The 27336-nt window shown below is 40.0% G+C and overlaps 1 protein-coding gene across 1 annotated transcript in view; it reads left to right on the top strand.

Moving 5' to 3' along the window:
• The window catches only part of LOC136867459 (uncharacterized), a 71863-nt gene that overhangs the window by 34574 nt on the left and 9953 nt on the right, over positions 1-27336 (top strand). The window contains exon 3 of the mRNA XM_067144666.2: positions 6967-7098. Within this exon, the coding sequence (XP_067000767.2) occupies positions 6967-7098 (132 nt within the window). The remainder of the gene's footprint in view (positions 1-6966; positions 7099-27336) is intronic.

Raw genomic sequence — 27336 nt, 5'->3', positions numbered from 1 at the left:
TATTCAAAATGCTTAAACTAATTGATGAATAGGTATCCCAATATACATTAATCATAATCATTTATTCAAAGTCTTAAAATTGAGAAAAGAAAATGAAATCTAAGGAAAATTATTATCTCATATTAAATTCATTTAATCTGTTTGGATGTCGTAACTATGAACGTTGATAAAAAATTATGTTAATTATGTACCATAAAATTCGAAAATTCGAAATGAACTCATGTATCATCTTCATATCATCAATCAAATGATGAAAATATACATAAATCAAAGTTAATGTCTCTTTAAATCAATTACAAATCAACTTGGAGAGTATAGGATAATGTTAACTTGTTTAGTCTTTATCAGCATCATATTTCACTTTTCTTCACGTGATAACTTAGGATGAGAATTAGGCTTCGTTTGTTGTAGGATTATCAAGTTATTTATACGCGTCAGGAAAAAGAAAGTATATCTGGTTGGCAAAAAAAATGTTAATATTCACCTTAACTTCTAACATCATTTATCAATATATATATATATCATTCATCGCATTAATCTTCGATTCAATTTGCCCATCAAATTTAACCAATGAAACATATTCTCATACAAGTGTCTGAATACTAACACATTACCTTGTGTCATTTATTAAAATATGTAAGGGATATCTTTCATGACGGTTCTAGAAATTATCTAACCTCTTGGAATTATTTATAAGGAAATAACAATGCCTATGCTTGCTCAGTTTTAAGGAAAATATAACTTTATGGAAAAGATACTAGGTTAAAATTCATAAAATTACTACTCAGCACTTCCTAGAAAGATTCATTGCTATGATCTACTTATGCCATAACTCATTATAACTACCTCAACATGTTGTCACTATCGTAGGATATAGATTTCTTGTCAATGAAATATCATCATACTATCACGAACATCAATGATCCTGGATTGCGTCATATATCCTCATTTTTCTCTTAAAAACAATCATTTTCTTCTTTATCAACGTAGCAACATATATCCCATCATTCTATCCTTCAATATACTCATATAACCTTACAATATCACTTTCTTCTCATATATCATATCATATCTCTTCCATTTCTTTCCATTAATTCTCAGATGTAACTCATCTTAAAATTATTCACTTCACTGATTTCTTCATATCTATTCTCATCATGACCTCTAATTATTCTTATATATCCATATATTATCCTACTATGACTTCCTGTGACACTATCTAACCTTCATATTCCAAAATATCAATCATCACTTCACATATAACCTTAAATATTCTATCAACATACACTTCACAGTTCGCATAGTATAACCTTCTAATATTCTTTGATTTCATAGCAATGGCATTAATGTATAATTCGCTTTACATTCCCTAACTAGGACTGCTTATAACTTTAAGATGACTACCTATATCCATGTATTTTGATACAAATGTAAAATTATTTCGCGAGAATCTAACATACACTGACTGACAGAGCAAATGCAACACCAAGAAGGAGTGGTCAGAACTTTATGCCAATTGCAGGGTAGACGGACGTCACTGAGGTATGCTCATGATGTGAAATGCGCCGCTGTGCTGCGCACGTAGCGAACGATAAATGGGACACGGCGTTGGCGAATGGCCCACTTCGTACCGTGATTTCTCAGCCGACAGTCATTGTAGAACGTGTTGTCGTGTGCCACAGGACACGTGTATAGCTAAGAATGCCAGGCCGCCGTCAACGGAGGCATTTCCAGCAGACAGACGACTTTACAAGGGGTATGGTGATCGGGCTGAGAAGGGCAGGTTGGTCGCTTCGTCAAATCGCAGCCGATACCCATAGGGATGTGTCCACGGTGCAGCACCTGTGGCGAAGATGGTTGGCGCAGGGACATGTGGCACGTGAGAGGGGTCCAGGCGCAGCCCGAGTGACGTCAGCACGCGAGGATCGGCGCATCCGCCGCCAAGCGGTGGCAGCCCCGCACGCCACGTCAACCGCCATTCTTCAGCATGTGCAAGACACCCTGGCTGTTCCAATATCGACCAGAACAATTTCCCGTCGATTGGTTGAAGGAGGCCTGCACTCCCGGCGTCCGCTCAGAAGACTACCATTGACTCCACAGCATAGACGTGCACGCCTGGCATGGTGCCGGGCTAGAGCGACTTGGATAAGGGAATGGCGGAACGTCGTGTTCTCCGATGAGTCACGCTTCTGTTCTGTCAGTGATAGTCACCGCAGACGAGTGTGGCGTCGGCGTGGAGAAGGGTCAAATCCGGCAGTAACTGTGGAGCGCCCTACCGCTAGACAACGCGGCATCATGGTTTGGGGCGCTATTGCGTATGATTCCACGTCACCTCTAGTGCGTATTCAAGGCACGTTAAATGCCCACCGCTACGTGCAGCATGTGCTGCGGCCGGTGGCACTCCCGTACCTTCAGGGGCTGCCCAATGCTCTGTTTCAGCAGGATAATGCCCGCCCACACACTGCTCGCATCTCCCAACAGGCTCTACGAGGTGTACAGATGCTTCCGTGGCCAGCGTACTCTCCGGATCTCTCACCAATCGAACACGTGTGGGATCTCATTGGACGCCGTTTGCAAACTCTGCCCCAGCCTCGTACGGACGACCAACTGTGGCAAATGGTTGACAGAGAATGGAGAACCATCCCTCAGGACACCATCCGCACTCTTATTGACTCTGTACCTCGACGTGTTTCTGCGTGCATCGCCGCTCGCGGTGGTCCTACATCCTACTGAGTCGATGCCGTGCGCATTGTGTAACCTGCATATCGGTTTGAAATAAACATCAATTATTCGTCCGTGCCGTCTCTGTTTTTTCCCCAACTTTCATCCCTTTCGAACCACTCCTTCTTGGTGTTGCATTTGCTCTGTCAGTCAGTGTATTTGAACCATCTCAAAGATAATAACAAATACAATAGAGACAATACGCGACACTCAGCGAGATATCGAGGGACAGCTATTAGAGCTTGCTCTAGCGGATTGATCTGAGAACTACTGATTCTGTCATAAGAGCACGTGCATTTGTGTGTGAAGATTTTGGTGTTATTTATGCGTTTTCATTGAGTTGACATAATTAAATAGTAGCGTGTGTCATTCCTTGATATCTCCTCTCAACATGACGGGAAAAGTATGGGCTGTGTTTGGCTGCAGTAACTATGAAGTAGAGAAGAGTGCGCGGTCTTTCTTCAGTTTCCCTCGTGACAAGAAAATGTAAGTAATATTGTGTTTGCATATATATTCTTCCAGTGACAAAGAGATTTTTACAGTACTTCATAATCTTCTGACCTGCTCGACCCATATTTTAACTGGCTTAAAATAGAATACGCATATTTTATTGTATAGTGCAATAGTTGACCTTCAATACCAATGAGTTGTTGTAGGTGTGATCTGTGGGTTTGATTTAATTCAGGAAAATACATATGTATATGAGTGTGGCTGGTTGTGTTCCAAGTTACCCCATTTGGAATGCCGTAATGCGTTGCTATTTTTTTTGTGCTACTTGCTTTACGTCGCACCGACACAGATAGGTCTTACGGCGACGATGGGGCAGGAAAGGCCTAGGAGTGGGAAGGAAGCGGCCGTGGCCTTAATTAAGGTACAGCCCCAGCATTGGCCTGGTGTGAAAATGGGAAACCACGGAAAACCATTTTCAGGGCTGCCGACAGTGGGGTTCGAACCTACTATCTCCCGAATACTGGATACTGGCCGCACTTAAGCGACTGCAGCTATCGAGCTCGGTACGTAATGCGTTGTCAAGCACTGACGGAAATATGGGTGATTTAAGAAATGTACATATTTTGTTGAAACAATATGATGATGCAAATTTGTTTTACCCTAATGTAATGGCATTATGGCAAGTATTGCTTATAGGGAAAGTTTGAATATTTTTGAGGCTAAATTTATAGATTTTCTTTCTGTTGGTAGGCTTCAAGTTAAAAGGAAAATTGTCCAGCTCTTAAATGTAAATTCATTGAATCATGTGTGTAAGGAATGTGCCGATATTTTTGTTGACAATAATACAATGCTTTTAAATGAGAAAAAAAGAAAAATCTAGCTGTGAACGTTCAGGCAGGAATTCTACAGCTAAAAATGTAATGCATAAATGAAAGCTCAAGCCCTTTCACAGTAGTCCATTTCACATCTTTATTATATGTCTCATTTCAGTCTTTAAATAATAACCTGTCAAATAATTCTTCATTCATTTATCCATAATTGCTTTAGCAACTTTGAAGTTAATATCTTAGTAACTCTTTCTAGACGTAATTTATTTATCCATTTCCGTATATACATTTACATTGATATTTGAATTTAGCGCGAATTTTCAGGTCAAGCCGCTAGGAGCGCCACTTGCGACTTGTCTCCCATTTTAATAAGGCTAAATCCGGATGTGTCGCGTATTGTCTCTACTGTATTTGATAATAATAATGATAATAATCGCAAACAATTGAGATGACTACATTGGAATTTATAACACTTATTTACCTTACTTTAATGAAAAACTTATCTTTTTCCTTCGGCTCCGGGATTGTATTATGTCTGCCTCGACATCTGCGGCTCGGGTTTGGCGTTCACATCCTGCCGCTGGTCAGTGGAATGCTCTGGGATGTGTGGTCCTTCGTTGCCGTCATCTCAGCTTAGCCTCCTCCGGACAATCTCACCATAGTCTTCTTAGAAATGCTTGGCAGCCAGATCTTGCGCAATTGGGATACAAAAATACATATATGAAGTTAGTTGTGACATTACGTTGAATTCAACGCCTTCTAACATTATAGTTTCATTGGTAATTCTTTTATCTCGAATTTAATCGTAGCAACGTTTGCAGATCACCAATATGTCTACCCTTATTTCAGCTTTATATATCGTGATTGCCGCATTATACTGAATTCTTTTCTTTTTAATTGAGTCAAGGTCTAGTCTTCGCAGTGATGAAACTTCAGTACCGTATGTGAATTTCCTTTAGAATTTTTTTGTAATTATATGTTCTTTAGCTACTTCTGACGTTGCATATCTTTATTCTTCTACTGATTTCCTTCTAAATCTTGAATTTATATATGCGTTTCTAGCGTCGTCAAATGAGCACGTCCGCTCTTTAAAATCGCTTGTTCATTTATCATTTTGCAATAGTACTGTGCTTAACCAAGACCAACTACAATTACATCAGACCGTAATCCAGAATAAACATGGCGGACATCGGCGTGCAATATGAGAGGTTGAGGGGAAGGTTATGCATGTTTATTCCGAGTCACCTACAGAAAATACCACAAGTCGAACGTCATGAAATGCAACTCACTAACTCAAAATATGAATAATTAAACACCAAAATTAGCGTTATAGCGTATTGTAAGTCTAAATGAAATTTCAGAGGGGAAAATAACGAAGGAAGAATTATTGTATCAACGTCAGGTTGGAACGGACAGAGAGTATAAAAATATTTCACATAAAAATCTCCGGTCAGCAAATACGATATATAGATTTCACACCACCATTAACCACAGCCCATTACGTAAAACACGCAAATAAATTTCTACAACAAAATTTCAACCCTCCAAAATTCACCTATATTGTTGAGTAGGTACAAGCGATATTTGTAGGATGTTCCACTTGACCATCTAAAGCACTCGTCAGCTTAAAACTCACCAGAATTTATGGCATAATTGTATTTTATATAAAAGAACACAATCTTCATGTTCACTCCACGGGAAAGGGGGTTAGGTTTAGTTTACGCATGTTCATTGTAAAACGTTGAAAATTTATTACATCATTCTTGCGCCACCGTTTAAGATTTATCATAAATATTAGTCATGATTTCTGGGACTGATTTAATGTTCTTTGTAGTACGTTGGCTGATAAGGCAAATGCTAGGATAGGCATCATTAGTTTAAAATTCGGAAGTTTGCGCGGCACTCGAATTAGATCACCATCTTCTATGGGTATATAATGTGTTCCCTAACAATACGTTTGATTTCAAAAATGATAAAATGATTAATCCACACAACATTGTTAGTCCTATGATTCGGTTCGAAGTTTTCCTTACGAATGCTCTTAACCCAATTTTGTTTTAATACTAGGTCTTTTGGAAACGGGAACACTTAAGCTCTTACTTACATCCAGGCACACAGCACATTAAACTATAAACATATTGCATAGGTAATTAAAAATTAAGGAAAAAACTTTCAGAGAAGAACACGAGAATCAACATTAACCTTATCACCACCGATATTGTTGGAATAAATAAGCTCTTTGAGAACAAATAGCTTCTTACGGCACTGAAAGAGGATCTGTAACCTTCTTAAGACTATAAATAAATATAATATACGATTAATAATATTCAAATTTCCGTAAATATTTGGTAACAACACGGCTTACACAAATCAAAACAAACGCATGCTAGCACTCCAGCTGCCGCCATTATGGACAGTTTCGATAGGTCGGTTAAGGTCTGATATATTGTAGTTGGTCTTGGTTTAACAATTCTGAGTATTCTTTTGTCTCAGCCACTGCCATGTTGATCTTTATTATTCCGATCTTGCGCTATATCGTATCTCCTTGATATGAATGAGTTTAGGTGTTATGTTTAAATTTGAAATCGGCAACTGAGATCATCTTAACTCCACTGAATTATAATCTTAGAACAGTGAAATGGCACAATATAAATAACAGCAGAAAATATCCACAACAACTCAAAAGAGGCAAACAGGCACACGAAGCTAAAATAGGCATAAAAAAAGCAAAATAGATACTGGCCCTACTGTTCCCAAAAGTACGGAAATATGCTTGTGTCTATTTGACACTTCGATATAAACACCCAAATAAAAAAGGCATTTTGCCGAACTTCCGGACTCTAGTGATAAAACTTCAATAATTGCGTTTCGAAGAGAAACGATATTTAATCTCATCTCTAAACCATATCAATAGATTTCTCCTAATCACCAATGAAAGTCTTACCATTGAGTTTCTTCTTATTTTCAGACGATGGAACTCCTCCGGATACCTCCCTGATGTGGAAGCAATTTAGTGCAGCAGGGGATATCGAAACAATCGCCAAGCCGTTCAGTTTTTCAGAAGTCTGTATTAAATGGTCTGTCTACTTTGATGGATCCTGTAAGTATCCAGGTGTTGTGATTTCTTATAATTATCACCTAATGCTCAATAGAACATGTAACTTTCTGTGTGAAATCAGTCAAGGGGCTTGGAAATGTGATCCAATCTCTTTAGTAATACCCTGTTCACTTTTGGGTGCAAGCTTATTATTGTAACAAATATCTGCGAAAACTTCGGCCAGAACAACTCATTCTTCAAACTTCATACGAGATACTTTCAAAAAGTAAGTTACCCGTATTTTAGGAGGTCATTGATCGTTTATTGCGTTATTCGGCACAATAAAAAGGGTCACGGATACACCGCACTACTTTTTGATGTAGTCACACGGTCTCTGCAAACAACTGCCGGAACGTTCTACCAATCATTCCGTTCCTTAACGATAGGAATCGATTCCTTTGTACTGAAATAATCGAACAACCGCTGTTTGAATTTACTCATCGTTGGGAAAACTTGTTACACCCAGATGCTCTTTTAGCTTACCAGTCTCTTGTAAATCGCATGGTGTAAAATCCGGACTGTATGCCGGATGCTGTCATACCTCCTATCGAAACCGCTGAAGCAAAGCTTGTTTTGTTGCGCGCCTTTGTTGTAAATGGGAATAATGCCTTTGCTTAACTTTCCCCGCCTCTTAATCTGTAAAGGGCTCAATCAACTGACTAGGGAGTAGCGCGAGAGTTTTGAATATTGTGTTATAGGCAGGAATAGTGATCAGCGTAAAAAAATATCCAAACACCAAGAAGGGTTTGTACTAGATTAACGAAAGTTTGTAGGCGTGTTTATACATCTGGAATATGACGTTGATTCAAATTTCCCGCAAATCGCATTAGCCTGGCGCTTGTAGCGGCCCCATGACGTTGCACATCAGGTTTGCTTTAATAAAGGCTGTACTGTGCGAGAGCGTTCATTACTTGTGAGATTGGATGGAGTGACTGTGAGTGGATCAAGAATGACTTTATGACGACGAAGAGGCCCGTATCAACAGCTCACTGCGGTTGAACGAGGCCGTATAATAGGGCTACATGAAGGTGGATTTTCCTTCCACGCTATTGCAGAACGACTTGGCAGGAATGTCTCCACTGTGCATGCATGCTGGCAGTAGTGGTCACGGGAAGGTACGCTCGCAGGAAGACTGGGCTCCGGACGTCCCCGTGGCATCACCGAGAAGGAGGACCACCGTATTCGGCATACGGATGTGGTGCAGTGGACTCCGTCTGCAACAGCAATTCGAGCGGTAGTTGACACCGCAGTGACGCAACGAACTGTTCGAAATCGGTTACTTGAAGGACAGTTCCGAGCTATTCGCCCTGCGGCGTGTATCCCACTTATCTCAAACCGCCGCCGACTGTGACTTCAGTAGTGTCAAGCGAGAGCTCATTGGAGGATGGAGTGGAGGTCCGTTGTGTTTTCCGATGAAAGCCGGTTCTGACTTGGTGCCAGTGATGGCCGTGTGTTTATTAGAAGGAGGCCAGGTGACGGCCTGCATTCCACCAGTCTGCGGCATCAACACACTGAACCTACACCGGGAGTTCTGGTCTAGGGAGCAATTTTCTATGACAGCAGGAGCACTCTCGTGGTATCCCACGCACCCTGACTGGAGATGTGTACGTCCGCCTGGTGATTCGACCTATTGTGCTGCTATTCATGAATAGCATTCCTGGGGGTGTTTTCCAACGCTTTCATGCCACTGTTGTAACCCAACGTGCTCTACAGAGTTTCGACATGTTGCCTTGGCCTGCTCGATTCCCCGATCTGTCCCCAATCGAGCACGTATGGGTTATCATTGGACGACAACTCCAGCGTAATTCACAACCGGCATTAACCATCCCTATATTGACCGACCAAGTGCAACAGGCATGGAACTCCATCCCTCAAGCTGACATTCGGCACCTTTACGACACAATGCATGCAGGTTTCCATGGCTGCATTCAACATTCAGGGGAATACACCGGTTATTAATGGACCAGCATGACACATTTGCGATGGCTTTTCTCGCGCGGATATTAACCTGTAGTCTTGTACCTTTAATAAATTAAATATGTTACGTCGACAAATATATTGTCAAAATTTCTGTATTCTATTTTCCTTATTTAATGGTGTTTGGATATTTGTTTGCGCCAGTGAATGATAATAATACTAAATAATGTTATTTCCTTTACGTCCAACTAACTACTTTTACGGTCTTCGGAGACGCCGAGGTGCCGGAATTTAGTCCCACAGGAGTTCTTTTACGTGCCAGTAAATCTACCGACACGAGGCTGTCATATTTGAGCACCTTGAAATACCACCGGACTGAGCCAGGATCGAACCTGCCAAGTTGGGGTTAGAAGGCCAGCACCTTAAACGTCTGAGCCACTCAGCCCGGCCCAGTGAATGACGATGCAAGGGGTTTATATGTTTCATAAAGTAGTTGTCAGGTCTCTGTAGAATACATACAATTACGTGTAATTTATTTTATTGGTTAACGTTCCAGTTTCCCGGGTACTGCATTTTTGAATATTGTACTTTATTTGATTTCAGCTTTCCTGCTGCGGAGACAAGGAAAAAGCAATGGGTACCTAGTTGCATTAAGAAGGGAGAATTTCTTTCCTGGAAAGCATTTAGGATTATGCTATAAGCATTTTTCACCGGAATGTTATGATGATGAAGCATTTGGTGTGGGAGTTAAACCGAAGCCAAATTCGGTACCGGTACCGACAATTCTCCAACCCACCTTTTACCAGCAGGATGTTTTCTTTTCTTCAGATATTACCTCCTATTTGTAGGCCTAATTCAAATGTGCATGTGCGTTAGTTTATAATGGGCTTTAAACTAAGACTAACTTAGTAGGTGGTAATAGACTTTTTATCCATACCTTCATTGTTATGATTATATTTTGTTGTTAAAGCAGAATAATATAAAAGACCCGTGCTTCTATACATATAGGTACTACAACTAGTGTCAATTGATCTCGCTACTGTTATTGTGATCTTTTCTGACTTATGGTGAGTGAAAATTTCTTGTTGCCTGTTTATCTTTTGCCCTTGAAAGCTCATTTTTGTTGCCATCTGTTGGTGGTGTATGGTTCACTGAAGGGTATGTGTCACTCTTTGTGTCTTATGCTTGGGCATTGCTTTGATGTAGGCCTATTTCAGTCAAAAGTACACCAGGCACGCTAAATACAGTATTTTACAGCTGTTTGTGAAAGTTATGAAGTGTTTATCGTAGATGTCAGTCGCATTAATATTTAAAATTAGGGTACACTTCCTCACGAACAACTTTCAAGGTATTAATCCAGCCCGGGGGCCACTACATTTGTAATGTTATAAGTGAGTGGAAATTAATGCAATCTTACTTGGAGAGCGTCTGAGAGGAGAGATGTGTTCATTGCGATGTCCAGGAACCCACCAACCCTCCCCAAGAAGTACATTTACTTTTATAACCTAATTAAGATTATTACACGCCATATTCATTTCTCAAGTAGCTTCTTGTATTCCTATTGGCCAATGTAAAATGGCACGTGATCTCCTTCCCGTGAAGGAAGGTAATCATAATGCATTACCAACCGCAGCACAATAAAAGCGCAAGTGGCCGCGCTCACGAAACTAGAAGCCTAGGGCCGCTTCGCGGCTTCTAACCGTCAAGACCAATGGTCTTGTCCACGGCAAGAATCCTAACTATGCAGACCAATGGTCTTGTCCACGGCAAGAATCCTAACTATGCAGACCAATGGTCTTGTCCATGGCAAGAATCCTAACCGTCCAGACCAATCGTCTTCCGTCCAGAAGCAAGAATGTAATAATCACCACCACCAGCTAGCGAAGCAAGCATTGTTCCTAAGTACAGAGGTTGGCAGCACGAGCACTGCTAGAGAACATCCTTTCCGTGCAGGCCGCGAACGAGGAAACAAACGACAATCGCTACGCGTGAGTGGCCCCCGGGCTGAACTAATGATCTCAAGGGGATGTAATACTTACAAAAATACGATTATCATGAGGTTGTAACCCATCGTAGGTCCCTTTCGGTTTTAACCACAACAGCCAAGCATGGTACCTCTCATGTTCCCATTTCGTGGCCTTTTTGAACGTCTCTGTTTGAGGATTCTCCTTGTATCCTCTTGGAACCTACTTCGAACTAATCCCTGATCAGCTGATAGTGATGTTAGCTTCACGCTGCAACATGGATGTTGGGTGAAGTGGCGCTATGCGCACTCTATGTATATTAATGCTTTAAGTAAATAACGCACCCGTGTCTCATGCCCGTAATAATGCGGCTTAGAAACTCATTGGCTTCTACGGAGTGGAGATGAGCTTAAATTATATTTCAGAATATCTGTGACTGGCGTATCTGTAACACAAAGGTATTTGTGAGTTTAGTCTGTTATTTAGTCACGCTCACTCTTTGGCCGCGGGCGGCCAGTATGGAAATACTTCTAGTTAATATTGAACCCATAATTCTACCATGATAAATATAGCAGATAAATATTGCAGCTACAAGTAACTATTGGTGCAGCCATATTCTTTATTGCGAGATTATCTCATCCTTCAAGCCGTGAGCAGTTACCGTGGGACCGTACTCACCGTGGCAAGTGAGCCAGCCGCTCGTAAAATGTTGGGACACTTCGGCTGATTTCGAGTATTAAATAATTAACAATCTATAGTAAACCTTCACAACGAGAGATTTTGGCAACATAGTTAATCAAGGAATAAAGAATTGGCATTTGTAACAAATACTAAATGAAGATAGAATCCACAGGGTGAAAATGAATGTAATTAAGCCTGGAGAATAGTTGGCGTCTGTATCGGCAGATTAACAACACGTGCAAAGGTCAAGCCCTCAAAAAGCCCGCGAAGTCGCATGCATGAAATTAATCACGCCCGTTGCAAGTATGGGAAAATATGAAAACAATACCTTTGTGAATTGTAATTATGGTTGAATTTTGGAGTGAATTTCAGGAAGATTGGTCCAGCGGTTATGAAATTATAGGACTGCACCACAAGACTTCATGACCAGGGTAGCGTCATCTCAGATCTTATAAATAGACCCCCCATGGACATTCACACACTCTCTTTGAAAGTTCGGGCGAAGGAACCCGCGTCGGGTGTCTCCGAGAAGAAGATCGGTAATTGTTTCCTCAGAATAACTTGTGATATGTATTCATGTAGGTGATTCGAGTTAGAATATTTAGTGGAATTGATATAAAATTCCTGAACTTCCTCCGACGAAAACCGTGAGGACATAGATATTTTTCACTAAAGTACGTAGCTGGCTTTCGTTTTTACTATTGTGTGTTATAAATCAATGAAGGGAGTGTGGAGACTAGCAAGAGATAAGTTCGAAGTCGGATATCTTTTGAACACCTGGACTAGACTGGAGTGTGAGAAAGGGTAGTTCCCGCAAACAGTTTGCTGCTGTCCAGCAGACGGGAAGTACGTTCGCGTGATAACTAGCGAGAATAGTGCGTCATTTGTGTTTTAAAATCAATACCGAGTGTAAAATCTGTGTAATTGTAAGTAATGTATAAGAAGATAATGTATTCTCCAGTCATATGTGGCTGAATCTGAGACAAGCTGGCTAACATGTAGCCAGGACTCCAGGATGACTTCATTAACAGGTCTATCTACTTTGTATTGATGTTGTAGTTAGATTGTAATTTGCTTGTCCCACTAAATTTATCACTGCGTGTGTCGAATAAGTATTTCAAAATGTTCAGGCGAAGTGTCTATTGTTCTTGTCGGCGTGCGAAACTCTTAAGTGCGGTAAAAATCGCGTTAAGAAATTGTAAAATGCGAAGATTAATTATCGTGCTAAAAATCAATGAAATATTGTTCAGGGTGATAACAGTTATGAATATGATAACGATAATATAGTCGTGGTGAACATGATAATTACAAATACACTGACTGACAGTGACAATGCAACACCAAGGAGGAGTGGTTCGAAAGGGATGAAAGTTGGGGAAAAAACAGAGACGGCACGGACGAATAATTGATGTTTATTTCAAACCGATATGCAGGTTACACAATGCGCACGGCATCGACTCAGTAGGATGTAGGACCACCGCGAGCGGCGATGCACGCAGAAACACGTCGAGGTACAGAGTCAATAAGAGTGCGGATGGTGTCCTGAGGGATGGTTCTCCATTCTCTGTCAACCATTTGCCACAGTTGGTCGTCCGTACGAGGCTGGGGCAGAGTTTGCAAACGGCGTCCAATGAGATCCCACACGTGTTCGATTGGTGAGAGATCCGGAGAGTACGCTGGCCACGGAAGCATCTGTGCACCTCGTAGAGTCTGTTGGGAGATGCGAGCAGTGTGTGGGCGGGCATTATCCTGCTGAAACAGAGCATTGGGCAGCCCCTGAAGGTACGGGAGTGCCACCGGCCGCAGCACATGCTGCACGTAGCGGTGGGAATTTAACGTGCCTTGAATACGCACTAGAGGTGACGTGGAATCATACGCAATAGCGCCCCAAACCATGATGCCGCGTTGTCTAGCGGTAGGGCGCTCCACAGTTACTGCCGGATTTGACCTTTCTCCACGCCGACGCCACACTCGTCTGCGGTGACTATCACTGACAGAACAGAAGCGTGATTCATCGGAGAACACGACGTTCCGCCATTCCCTCATCGAAGTCGCTCTATCCCGACACCATACCAGGCGTGCACGTCTATGCTGTGGAGTCAATGGTAGTCTTCTGAGCGGACGCCGGGAGTTGCAGGCCTCCTTCAACCAATCTACGGGAAATTGTTCTGGTCGATATTGGAACAGCCAGGGTGTCTTGCACATGCTGAAGAATGGCGGTTGACGTGGCGTGCGGGGCTGCCACCGCTTGGCGGCGGATGCGCCGATCCTCGCGTGCTGACGTCACTCGGGCTGCGCCTGGACCCCTCGCACGTGCCACATGTCCCTGCGCCAACCATCTTCGCCACAGGCGCTGTACCGTGGACACATCCCTATGGGTATCGGCTGCGATTTGACGAAGCGACCAACCTGCCCTTCTCAGCCCGATCACCATACCCCTCGTAAAGTCGTCTGTCTGCTGGAAATGCCTCCGTTGACGGCGGCCTGGCATTCTTAGCTATACACGTGTCCTGTGGCACACGACAACACGTTCTACAATGACTGTCGGCTGAGAAATCACGGTACGAAGTGGGCCATTCGCCAACGCCGTGTCCCATTTATCGTTCGCTACGTGCGCAGCACAGCGGCGCATTTCACATCATGAGCATACCTCAGTGACGTCAGACTACCCTGCAATTGGCATAAAGTTCTGACCACTCCTTCTTGGTGTTGCATTTGCTCTGTCAGTCAGTGTATCATATGAGTTCAGATAGAAATAATTGAAATAATAATAATAATAATAACATCAGGAAATTTTTTCTATGTTAAAACATGTATTTAATAGTAATGTCAAGTGAGATATGCGACTTTTCCGAAATCCAGTGAAGTTTGATAGAGTTAACATTTATTTTTGGAAAGCTTAAATTTTGTGACGCCGTGTATTGGTAAAAACAGAAAATCACGGTATGTTATTTTTGTCCTTGAGGTCGGAAAGATGTAATGAAGTAAATTCAAATATTCTTATAACGTTGTTTATCATGGGATTATGTGTACTTGAAAAGTTTTGGACAAGAAGAAGTGGATTGTGTTGGAAATGAAATGTTATGAGAATAGTTAGAAAGACCTTGAAGGCAGAGGAAGCCTGTATTTTATGCGCGTAGCCGTGATGATAGGTTATGTTTGTCGATGGAGAACAATTTTTGAGACAGGCTGTATGTCAAAATGTGATATTTCTGACACAGGCTGTATACGATGTCCTGTTAGCAATCCGGAACAGCTGACTGATTTAATAGTGGTCAGAATAAAAGTGAGCGCGTTGTAACGCCTATTATGATTTCAAGTCGAGAATCTCCCATGATAACCAATTTCTGTAGAAGATTGTAGTTCTTGGCAGTTAAGTCCAAATGACGATTCTATCTAAAACCAGCGTAGTGCATTTTATGATAATTGACCTCACGAACAAAGTGCATTCTGAAACACGGTCGAGGTGTTATTTGATTATTGTAACAAAATTACATTCTGTATATTTTACGAGACGAAATTATCATTTAATTGGAAACATTGTGGGATAGAATATTGGACGTTATTAGAGTGATAGTCTGGCTTGTGTAGATCGACGGTAAGTTGCTTCACTGGATAGAAAGGTTTGGAACGTTGAGATGGTAGGCCGTTTAGAAATCTCATGCTTGAATTACACTGTGAATTTCGTGATTGTGGCGTTTACTGTTTTGGCAATATTTACGTAAAGTTAGACGAGTATTGAATTTATACTTTATGTTCCGAACTTCACTGCGTGTGTTGAGATTGTATTTGAGTCATAGATTAAAGTGGCCGCGTGTTGTTTAATTTCGATTTCACGTTGTATTGGAAGGAATGTACATAGTTATATTTCCAGACTTGAGTTCATTCTGTGGCAAGTTTCATTACATTGTGAAAGAGTTTCAACAAAGTTTAAAGTTAAATATCAGCGATTGTGTCTGAAGTTTCATTTCCCCTGACATTGTAGAGGATGTGTAAATATCCCCGTTTCCGCTCAACGATAGGTTTAGGATGTTGAGCATATCATATGAAGATACGGATGAGCAGACATCCCAGTTTCCGCTCAACTATAGATTTAGGATTCTGCGTGTTATATAAATTTATTGTGAGGATGTATAGACACTACGTAGGCTCGATGACAGGATTAGGATGTCGTCTGTATATTGTCAAGTCTTAGGTTAGTTGTTTTGCGAGTTGACTTGAACGATGTTAGTGTCTGCAGTAGTGAATGCAAATGCGAAGAGTGTTAGCAAAGTATTATTGAGGCCATGTTTCGGCATAATTCTTACTAGCCAGAAGATATTTCCACAATAGCATGGAACCAGTAGTGGCATAAATGTGAGGATTGTCCAGCATGGATACTTAGCTAATGGAGATTGATAATTGCTGTTCAGCCACGCACATTCGGGTTCGATGAGCTTTAGTTTCTTTATTTTCTTTCTTCACTTTTGATTTATCATTCAGATGCCCGATATTCATTGATAGTGTCGTGTGTTGACACTTAGCTGATTTATGTAGGACTTGGGTTACAAATGCGGTTTCGATTCGTCAGCTGTTAATGCATTTTATTTTCAATTTTCGTTCTGTCACTTTATATTAAGCGAGACACTGGTCTACCAATTACTTGTAGTTTGGTTTAGTGGGACAAGCGTAAGTAGACAGATATTGGTAATGGCAGTCGTAGTTATTGAAAATGGAAAGGTTTACTTTGATGTATTTTGTCGTGTGGACTTGTAAATTTATTAAACTTAACATAACCGTTTATAACCTGAAAGTTGGTTCTATAAGAATATTTTCAAATGACATCACTTTTCTTTAGCTTCAGTGTTTAGCATTTCTTCTAAATACTTAATGAGTAAGTGTTTCCTGCATTTCGCAGTTTTGTTCCTTCAGAACGACGTAACGTACGATCCTCTGGGATCAAGTTGTTGTTGGTTCCTTCTGAACAGCTGTTTGGGTGATGCATGTTTCAGCATCGGGATTATTCCGTAACTTAAAGGTGTCACGAGATGACAATACATGGTGGAATTTTATTTTTATTGTGACTATTGCTGTTAAATTGTAGTGAACACCATGCTTTCTAGTAATATTTCGCAACCTATCCAAAGCAACTGATAGTCAATTTGGTTCGATTAAGGGTCCATTCGGCGTATGTTCCAATATCCGATAGAGTATCTGTAACCGTTCGTGGATGTGGGTGGTTAGAAATGATATATTTTGTTTTCAATTAACCCTCGGCTAGCGTCAACGGATTGCAAGAGATTCCACTCACGGGCATGGTCATTCGGCGAGTACCGGTTATATCCTTTTTTTTTCAACGTCAGGCTCATAAACACAGAGTAAATTCTACGTCCCACCTAATTACATAAGGCTATTAAATCATAATTTTATAGAATGAGAAGATCGCAATATAATTTTGGAAGGATATTCCACTTTAATTAACCATTCACATGAAAGAAAATAATAATAATAATAATAATCATCATCATCATCATCATTCAACTAGACAACATGATTAAGAATAAGAAAATATCATATTGATTAACCTTTGTTGGTTTTTATTAACATATCATGAACATTTATCTGACGTTAATTTCTTAACATTCCATAAATAAATTCATCACAACATTTCTGAAATCTTAACCATGAAATAATGAATTATTTAACAGTTCTTTGAAAATCCGCCAATCATAAAAAAGTTAATTCTGTAAACATTCACTTTGTTCATTCATCTATGTCACATATTGGCCCAAAGTTTGTCCTCCCATATTCTATCTGTATTTGATCGTCCAACTATCTATCTATCTAACATACAACTTGAATATCCCAACGATCCTGTCTTCCTAATATTGCGTGATAATATAATTATCGGCTAATCAGCCAAAGTGACCAAACAAATTCAATAAATAAATCAATCATGGTAATAACAGCACACATCTGGAATCTTCAGCTTTGCCGTACCATGAATAAACAACGTCTAACTACTGACATAATCAATGTAAACGGTAATATTGAGATGTCCTCACAGCGTCTGCTCTCCTCCAAATATTTCCTGTAAATAACTCTACTGCCTAAGAAATCAACTACTACGAGAACTACTCTGAATGCTAACGCACTGCAACAGGTGACATTAACCTCCTAAACAATACATCTCATTATTTATTCGTGTCATTTATCGAAGATCCGCTCAATAATTCATCCATTAATACACTCATCTTACCTTCTTGTCGTACCATAAATTCATATTTCGATTATTTTCCCCACACGCTCGACATTCATAATCTCCGGGATACCTTTTGAAATACTGTCGGTACATCCTATTGCTCGCCTATCCGAAAATCCTTTAAACATTGCATGATGAACATCTCATTTAAACCATCATCAATCTAGGTTCATTGACATTCTCGAAGACTTACTACATTGCCGTAGTATCAATCTCAACAAACCACATTATCACAATAATCGCATTACATCACCATAATATTCTCGACGTCCCTATCATTTACCATACCTTACCTCAAAATGTGCACCATGCCTACACTATCATTCTAAATATACAAGCGCATGTATCCGAAGAACCTCATAACTACTCGCGTATAAAATCATCTCATAATTGACAGCATAATCGCACTTCACCAAGTTATTAAGTAACATAAATCATTTTATAGAAGATCTCTACACAGACACATTAACTACATATAATCACTCACTAGAATTGCACACGCAGCACTCAATAGTACCTTATTTACAAATAGACTCTTGCAAACATTCGGACAGTATCAGGAATTTCCATAATTGTATGCCTTCATCACCTGAGCATTCACGGTAATCCGAATTGCTACTGTTACCAATGATGGTGTTAAGAGAATTTCGATTTCTATCCTGTTATGTGTTTGTAGTGGTTGGTATCATGACAGCCCTCCCTTAAGTTTTGTTTCAAAAAAAGATGACAGTCGTGAAGAGCACAAGATGAATGTTTTTTTGGTCTATTGGAAGTTTTTATCAATAATGGTGTTAGGAAATATTCCTGTACAATTATTTATTTTCTTTATAGATTAAGCTCCAAATTTATTATTACAGAACATTTTCTGGCGACCGTGGTAGGACATAGTTAAGATGGAGGAGCTTAAATAGTATAATAAGGAAAGATCACAAATACGTAGACTATTTGCGAGAGCATATGGAGAGTTTCAAACAAAAATATGTGAAGCAGTCGTAGATGCGGAAGGAATGTTGACATACTTCCGTATTTTAGAAGATAAGGCAATGCGGATGTTATCTTTGGATGAAAAGGTTCAAGCACTTAGGGGTGTCGAAGAAACAACGGAAGAAGACGACGCCAAGGAATTCGACACGGCAGAAACGTACCGGGAGAAGTGGCTACAAGCTAAGGTGAGGTTCGAAAATAATTTTCAAGTGAATTTATCTGTTGGTGGAGGTGAAGTCTTAGCGAGTGAGATCGAGACGACGAAGAAAAGGAATTTCAGTTTACCCAAGCTACAGCTTCAACAGTTCGATGGAGATATAACAAACTGGATTGGTTTTTTGGGGGACAGTTTAAGAAGATAAACGACGATAGTGAAATCGAACCGGAAGACAAATTTCAGTATCTTCTACGGGCTACTGTTCCAGGTTCCGTGGCCAGGGAGCTAGTTGAGAGTTCCCTCTGTCCGGAGCGAACTATCAAAAGGCAATATTTCACCTGAAATCCAGGTATGCCAGGGAAGAATTACTTATAGAAATATATGTCCGAGAACTTCTAAATCTTGTTCTGCTTCAAGCTACCGAAGGTAGTAGCCTTAGTATTGGAAGACTCTGCGATACATTAGAAACACAATTGAGAGCTTTGGAATCTTTAGGAGCCACTAGTGATAAGTATGCAGCAATGCTGTATCCTCTGGTTCAGTCTGCATTACCAGAAGATGTTATGAAGGCATGGGAGAGAGTTCGTGTGTCTCATATATCAGAAAATGATCACGATCATCACCTAAGCAAGTTGTTACTGTTTATAAAACAAGAAGTGGAGAGCGAAGAACATTTGTCACTTGCTCGCTCTAGTTTTATTGTGAAAAGGGAGGACATGTTATGCAAGCCAGGTAAACAAGAGAGACTTCCCACTGCTGCTGCTTTGTACTCAGGTGAGGGTCAGAAAACTGAAACAGGTTGTATCTGGTGTGACAAGAGTTTCAATAGATGTGCTCATTGTTTTAAAGTGAGCAATATTCAGAATGGAGAGAAGAAGGATATTTTGAAGAAAAGGGGTGCTTACTTTCGTTGTTTAAGGAAGGGGCATAACTCGAACAAATGTAAAGAATTTGTGAAGTGTATGACTTGCTTAAAAAGGGATCATGTTTTCTTTGGATGAAAAGGTTCAAGCACTTAGGGGTGTCGAAGAAACAACAGAAGAAGACGAGGCCAAGGAATTCGACACGGCAGAAACGTACCGGGAGAAGTGGCTACAAGCTAAGGTGAGGTTCGAAAATAATTTTCAAGTGAATTTATCTGTTGGTGGAGGTTATGTCCTGATTTAGTTACTAAGAAAGAGGAGATGGAAAATTCAAAGAGAAACGATAATCAAAATAATCAAAACACGGAGACTTTAACTGCCCATCAAAATGCAGAGACGCTATTACAAACTCTTGTTGTGAAAGTTTCTGGTAGTGAAGGACCTGTCAAGCTTGCACGAATTTTATTAGATTCTGGGTCACAAATGTCTTACATAACCAAAGAAAGCGCTAGGAAGTTAGGACTACAAAAACTGGGAAAGGAAGTGATGTCTCATTGTTTGTTTGGGGGTGTTGAAATTAGCAAAGAGACCCATAATGTTTATGATGTAACACTATAAGCACTAAAAGGGGATTTCAAATGCACAGTCTCGATACTTGATAAGAAGAAAATATGTGGTTATGTTCCAAGGTTAGAAACTCAACATGTTTATTCTGTTCTTGCAACTAGAAACATTCAGTTAACAGAAGTTGGGGTCAATGTTCCAGAGGTGCATTTGTTGCTTGAAGCAGATGTTTTGGGGAAGCTGCTTACAGGAGTTCTGGTTAAGCTGGATGAAAATATGTATCCACTGGAAACCAGGTTAGGTTGGACAGTGATGGGTCAGCGAGATCTGGCTAAGAGCAATCAGTCACTAGTCAGTCTCACCTGTGGTAAAGCAATGGATATATCAGACATGTGGAAGTTAGAAACCATTGGAATAAAGGACCCTGCAGACTCTTAGTCAAAGAAAGAGATGGAAGAGGAAGTCGTGAAACACTTCAATGAAACTGTAAGGGTGAATGAAGAAGGGAGATACGAGGTTCGTCTCCCCTGGAAGGATGGCCATTCAGAATTGTTGGATAACAGGAAGTTAGCTGAGAAGAGGTTGGAAGCAGTCACTAGAAGATTGATAAACTTGGACAAGCTTAAAGATTATGATGATGTGCTTCAGGAGTGGATAGAATGTGGAGTCGTGGAGACTGTAAATGAGAATGACGAGACGTCAGGCCAGTATTTACCACACAGAGAAGTAATGAACGAATCAAGTTTATGCCTGTGCTTAATGCCTCGGCAAAGGACAGACATGGAAATTCGCTGAAAAAATACAAGGAGAAGAGAAAGGTTCTCGTAACGAATGCAGTATTTGATAAGGAAGAGTTTACATCGAGACTCTGCTATTTTTCTTGTTACCATAGAACGTTACGTATGATTGGCTGGGCACTGAGATTTGTCTACAACATACGACACCGAGATGCCAAAAGGAAGGGAGAACTATCTGTAGAAGAAGTAGTCGAGGCAGAAAAGTGTCTGATAAGATGTGTTCAAACAGAGAACAGAGAGATCATAGAGCAAAAGATGAAAAGGAAAACTCAGATTTTTGAAGATAGTCATGGAATTCTAAGGCTGCGAACAAAGTTGGCCTACAGTGATTATAAAGAAAACTTCAACTACCCCATTGTGCTGCCTTCAGATAACATCGTCGTTGAGAGAATGGTGATGGAAAAACATTGTCTGTATAAGCACATGGGACTTCAAACTTCATTAACAATGCTTAGAGAAGACTTCTGGATCATAGGAGGAAGAAAGTTGGTTAGGCGAATCATAATGAGCTGTGTCAGATGTAAGAGGTATCGGTCCAGGTCAATGGAGACACAATCTGCCCCATTTACTAAGGAGCGAGTTAACTGCAGCGCAGTATTTCAAGTCACCGGGGTAGATCTTGCTGGACCATTGTATCTGAAGACTGGAGAGAAGGCGTGGCTCGTGTTATTTATCTGCGCCGTCTTTCGAGCAGTTCATATTGAGCTTGTCAGGTCTCTGTCAATAAACGCATTCCTACAAACCCCAAGAAGATTAATTGCTCGCAGGGGCAGGGTGTCGGTTATCTACTCCGACAATGGAACAAACTTCACAGGGGTTAAACACGCTTTGCAAGGGTTAAAGTGAGAAGAAATAGTTTCCAGTTGTGTCGTAGAAAGAATAACTTGGAAATTCAACCCTCCCACTGCTGCATGGTGGGGTGGGTGGTGGGAAAGGCTTATTGGAATGGTGAAAGAACTGCTTCGTCTTAATTTGGGCAAGGCTTCGGTTACATGCGAAGAATTAAGCACGATACTATGTGACTGTGAAGCTATTATAAATTCATGGCCATTGACATGTATCCGATGAGTTGCACGATCTGAAACCACTGAAACCAGCTGATTTTCTTCATGAGATACCCAGTACTGATGTGCCAGATTTGGATGCTATCGATAGAAAAGGAATGGAATTAAGATTGCGTTATCTACAGAAACTGCGGGACGATCTTCGGCAGAGGTTCCGCAAAGAATACGTGGCTCTTCTTGTTCAACAGGGAGGTAGGACATCCAACAAAGTGAACGTTGGAGACATTGTGCTGATGGGAGCTGATGGCATCAAACGCGTCGAGTGGCCACTAGGTGTAGTCCAGGAGGTGTATCCTGGTAAGGATGGCGTCGTCAGGTTTGTAAACTGAGAACGGCTGCGGGCGAGAGGGTGCGGCTAGTTCAAAGGCTTTATCCCTTAGAAGTCGCCTCATCAGATGAATCTGCAGTAGTACAGAGCAATCGACCAGATACTATCCTGGAGATACAGCCAGAGAAGGCTTTGCACGGATCATCTGATGCAGTGGCAAATCCACGAGTGAAGTCTACAAGAAGTGGTAGAATAGTGAAAACACCAAAACGTTTGGACTTATAAATATTCCAGAAGAGACAAGCATTGGGTGAAAAATCAGTGTCAAGTGAAAAATTGCAATGTTTTATTGTAGAATGCTGCTGTCTATTTTCATTGTGTTGCAATTTTATCTGTGGATTAGTGTAAACGAAAATTGCAAGGTGTGGAGGATGTTAAGAGAATTTTGATTTCTATCCTGTTATGTGTTTGTAGTGGTTGGTATCATGACAGCCCTCCCTTAAGTTTTGTTTCTAAAAAAGATGACACTCGTGAAGAGCGCAAGGTGAATGTTTTTTTAGTCTATTGGAAGTTTTTTCAATAATGGTGTTAGGAAATATTCCTGCACAATAAATTATTTTCCTTATAGATTAAGCTCCAAATTTATTATTACGGAACATTTTCGTTACCACTCTCTGACAGATACATAATGACGATCACATTAGGTTACTCAAGTTGTGTACCATTAAAATCACCTTGTAACATGATCAAAAATCTAATACTACTATAAGCTCTCTACAGATAGAATAAAGGAAAGACAATGCCTGGGTACTTATTGTTGACAACTCTGGTGTTTCATCCCATCTTCTTGGTTGCTGTAGCCATGGACATTCATTTGCATGTCATCTCAGGTAATTCCATATGAATTCGGACCTATCAATACACTAGTCTTGATTTAGGCCTACATCTCTGTCTTATTTGGATTAATTATAATGATATACAAGGTCCGTCGTCCTTCCAATCTGAAACTTGTACAAGTAATATTAATACAGTGCAATAAGATTTTTAAGTATCTCAATTTTGTTTACGGCACTTGCCTTATTTTCGCGTATTGATGTTACACAATGTTATTGACCTCTTAATATCTTATAATATCCTCCTATTCCTTATAATTTCATCAATTCCTTATCTCAACGTGTACCAGAGCTGTTCGTTTAGTCAACCTTCTTCGCTATTTTTTTCATTGTCATAAAAACAAAATCTTTTTTATTTTTTAATTATTTTTTTTAATTTCATTTCACTTTTATAATCTTACAATAATACATCAGTTCACATTTCATGATTCCTACCAAAATTACCATACTGTAATCTCCTTTCCATCTCTTTTTAACATTTGAGGAACATTTTATCTAACACGGTCACTCTCTTCATTTCAAGAAATACGTAAATGAACACATTCTGCTATTCATTCATCTTCTTAATGCATACAATCAACACCTCCTAAATATAAGGCCCACAACTGTTCTGGGAATATACTGTGACGTCAGCAACGGGAGGCAAGCTTGAATCTTTTCAGTAATAACACAGCAATGAGTTTGGCCATGAAACGCTGAAATTAAAATAGTTATAATTCATTTAATGGTGCCAATTGCTAATACCGTTGTACGTAATGGTACTGATGTGTTGCGTACTCAACTGTAAGGAGAATCGCGATAGTGATAACGAAGTGCATGCATTAACTTTCCGAAATACGAGGTTATGCGGCAGATATGTTTACGTGCAATTCCAAGACAATACTACAGATTTACTAATAACTCAATGGTGAGTAACTATTATTAATACATTCTCACACAATCATAATGAGCATAGGCCTATGACGTATTTAACTACACGCAACAGCTGGTGATATGTAGGCATAGTTACTCTTCAATGATATAACCTTATGTTAGTTCACAATCATCAGATACATTATTTCAACGGTATTATTTCTGTTATTATTATACGCATTAAAACATACCACCTACAAGAGCTGCTGGTGTAGGCCGATTCACCCTGGAAATGCACGAATTTCGCTCACGGTGATACATTATTTTACAGGTATGCCACATACATTTCAAAGTCGGTGATATTTTATGGGAAGTAACTGGTACTGATCCTCAGGAAAAACTTTTAACTACTCCTCTTCCAAGACCATGACTTTCAGAGACTGCAGTGCCTTATATCTTTCTCAACTGCCCATCATATTTACCGTCATATTCTGGCAGGTGAAGAGAAGAACCAGGCAAAGAAGTAGAATAGAAAGAGGAGCAACAAACAGAGCCGTTGAAGATAGTACGTATCTCATACACAGAATTTCAATCCACAATCTTACACGGTTGAAAAGTACAATACTGTATACATGTTGGTTGTTGTACTCTGATGAAGTGAACGTAAGTAATTTCTCTGTACGGCGATACATCAAGGCAACCATACTGCATAGCATATGTAATCATCTAATAGGACATGGCCTTTATTCTAAACGGGTTTTATTAATGTATAAAATATTTCTAATGTATATGTGGACAAAATTACTAATACAAATGCGGTATATTCTTTAGTTACAAAACATCATATTTGCATTACAAGGAATGAGTGTAACAATGTGTAGAAAGATTCAAGAAATAAGTTAATTCTAGTCCGAGTTGGTGAATTGAACACTGAGGATGATGTCCCCACAGTTAATTTAATAGTCACAGTTAAAACATTTCTTAGTTAATGAAGGAGTATGTATGATTTTCTTGTCATTTGTTCAACCTTCTGTCTGATATCTCCCCTTGTTTACAAATTTATGGCCGACCCTGTGGTGAAGGGATGTAATGCCTGCCTCTTGCCCGGAGGCCCGGGTTCGATTCCCGGCCAAGTCAGGGATTTTTACCTAGATCTGAGGGCTGGTTCGAGGTCCACTCAGCATACGTAATTACATTTGCGAGCTATCTGACGGTGAGATAGCGGCCCCGGTCTAGAAAGCCAAGAATAACGGCCGAGAGGATTCGTCCTGGCGAATCCAAGACACCTCGTAATCTACAGGCCTTCGGGCTGAGCAGGGCCAAGGCCAAGCCCTTCAGGGCTGTTGCGCCGTGCGATTTTTACAAATTTATGAGACATAGTAGCAATTTAATGTTGCCACATGTCAATATTTTTTACAAGAGTAGGCTCCAGTCTGAATGGTAGTCCAGTATAAGGACAGAAACTTACATACTTTCTGGAAAACATAAAACAATGTTCAAGGTTTCGAACAGAATGACAGATTGGTAACATCGATGGTAAGTGAAATTCTCATTAAACCATACATGAACTTCAAGGGAGGAAACATTTTAGGCTATGTGCAAATACTGCCAGTGATGCTACATCAGCTTAGATGTTAGGCCTATGCTAATATTATATGTGCTAGTTTTCTTTCAAGATCATGTAATGCCTAATTAAATTAAAATATGTTTCTAACATCCTTTTGTGTTGTTACCAATTCGGACTAAGTAAGTTAACATTGCAAAATGCTGTCGTGTTTTACAACTGTTTGCTGTTTATCTTTAATGGCAGAGTTACTAAAATACGGCAATAGCGACTGTATAATTCAATATCCTTTAAAATTTAAACGCTATTTGTTAGTAAATAAATTATTCCACTGGCAAAAAATATTAAAATCATGTCTGTGTTTAATCATGTTCTGCGTTTCTCTGCATTGCCATCGCCTCCTTAGCGTGACGTCACCACGCTGTTATTAGCCCTTGTTATCTAGGAGGTGTTGATACAATCCATTACTCCACATACGCCTTCTTGATAATTAAACTTAAACAAAACCGTTCCATGGCCTCCACCGCGTGACGTTCCTAGACCTGAATGTTACATACAATATTTGACTTCTTCTCAGCTGTTGATGTAATCTTTTATTTGCTGGTCTCTATTCGTATCCCAATTCATGCTTTCTTAACTCAATTATCCCTACACCACGGGGTTCTGAGTTTATGAATTTCTCCTCATTTTATTTCCATTAAATTTCCTCTTAAATGAGCGAGTTATCTCGGTTTACAGACCTAGTTGGACGTATAGACTGGACGTATTCTCGCTGGACGTATACTTCTGCACGGTTTCTGTTCTTACTATAACTTTCAATGGCTCCTTCATACTCGACCTAGAGACCATTGAAAGGTATCAGAGTGGTGGATAACCTTAATTAAATGTAAATCTGGAATTCTACTTGTTGAAGGTCAGATTTTCCAAGAATCGCGTGGATTAATTCTCAGTTATCGTTTGGATCAATGGTGCCCGATTTTAAGGTTTTTAATTTTCGTTTGCTAGTTTTAGCTGTCCACGAATTTCATGATATTTTTACGTTCCTGTGAAACAATCTTAAACAATAATAAGAAGACAACATTCACATAATGTATTGTGACTGCGTCAAAAAATATTATAAATGATTAAATGATTTGTAGGATGATTTTATATAAATATATTTTGCATTGATAATTGAATAAAATTTAGTTAGCACATTTTTGCTCCTCATTTAAAGTAGTTAGGCTCTCTTCTGAACTCCATCGTTTGGTCAATATAGTGACAAAATAAATCCGCTACGACCGCAAGATCTGAGTTCAATATTGCTATATTGCAGCGGCTGTGGCAGACGACCAACAATGGAACGGTAAGTTGAAGGGTTCAATATGATGCCAATGTCGGGTAGTATTTTTCGTAAGATTCGGATCATTAGAAATGGGTAAAATTATATTTA

The sequence above is a fragment of the Anabrus simplex genome, chromosome 3 (assembly GCF_040414725.1).
Source record: "Anabrus simplex isolate iqAnaSimp1 chromosome 3, ASM4041472v1, whole genome shotgun sequence".
In the NCBI taxonomy this organism is placed as follows: domain Eukaryota; kingdom Metazoa; phylum Arthropoda; class Insecta; order Orthoptera; family Tettigoniidae; genus Anabrus; species Anabrus simplex.
This window is presented reverse-complemented; position numbering and strand designations above follow the sequence as displayed.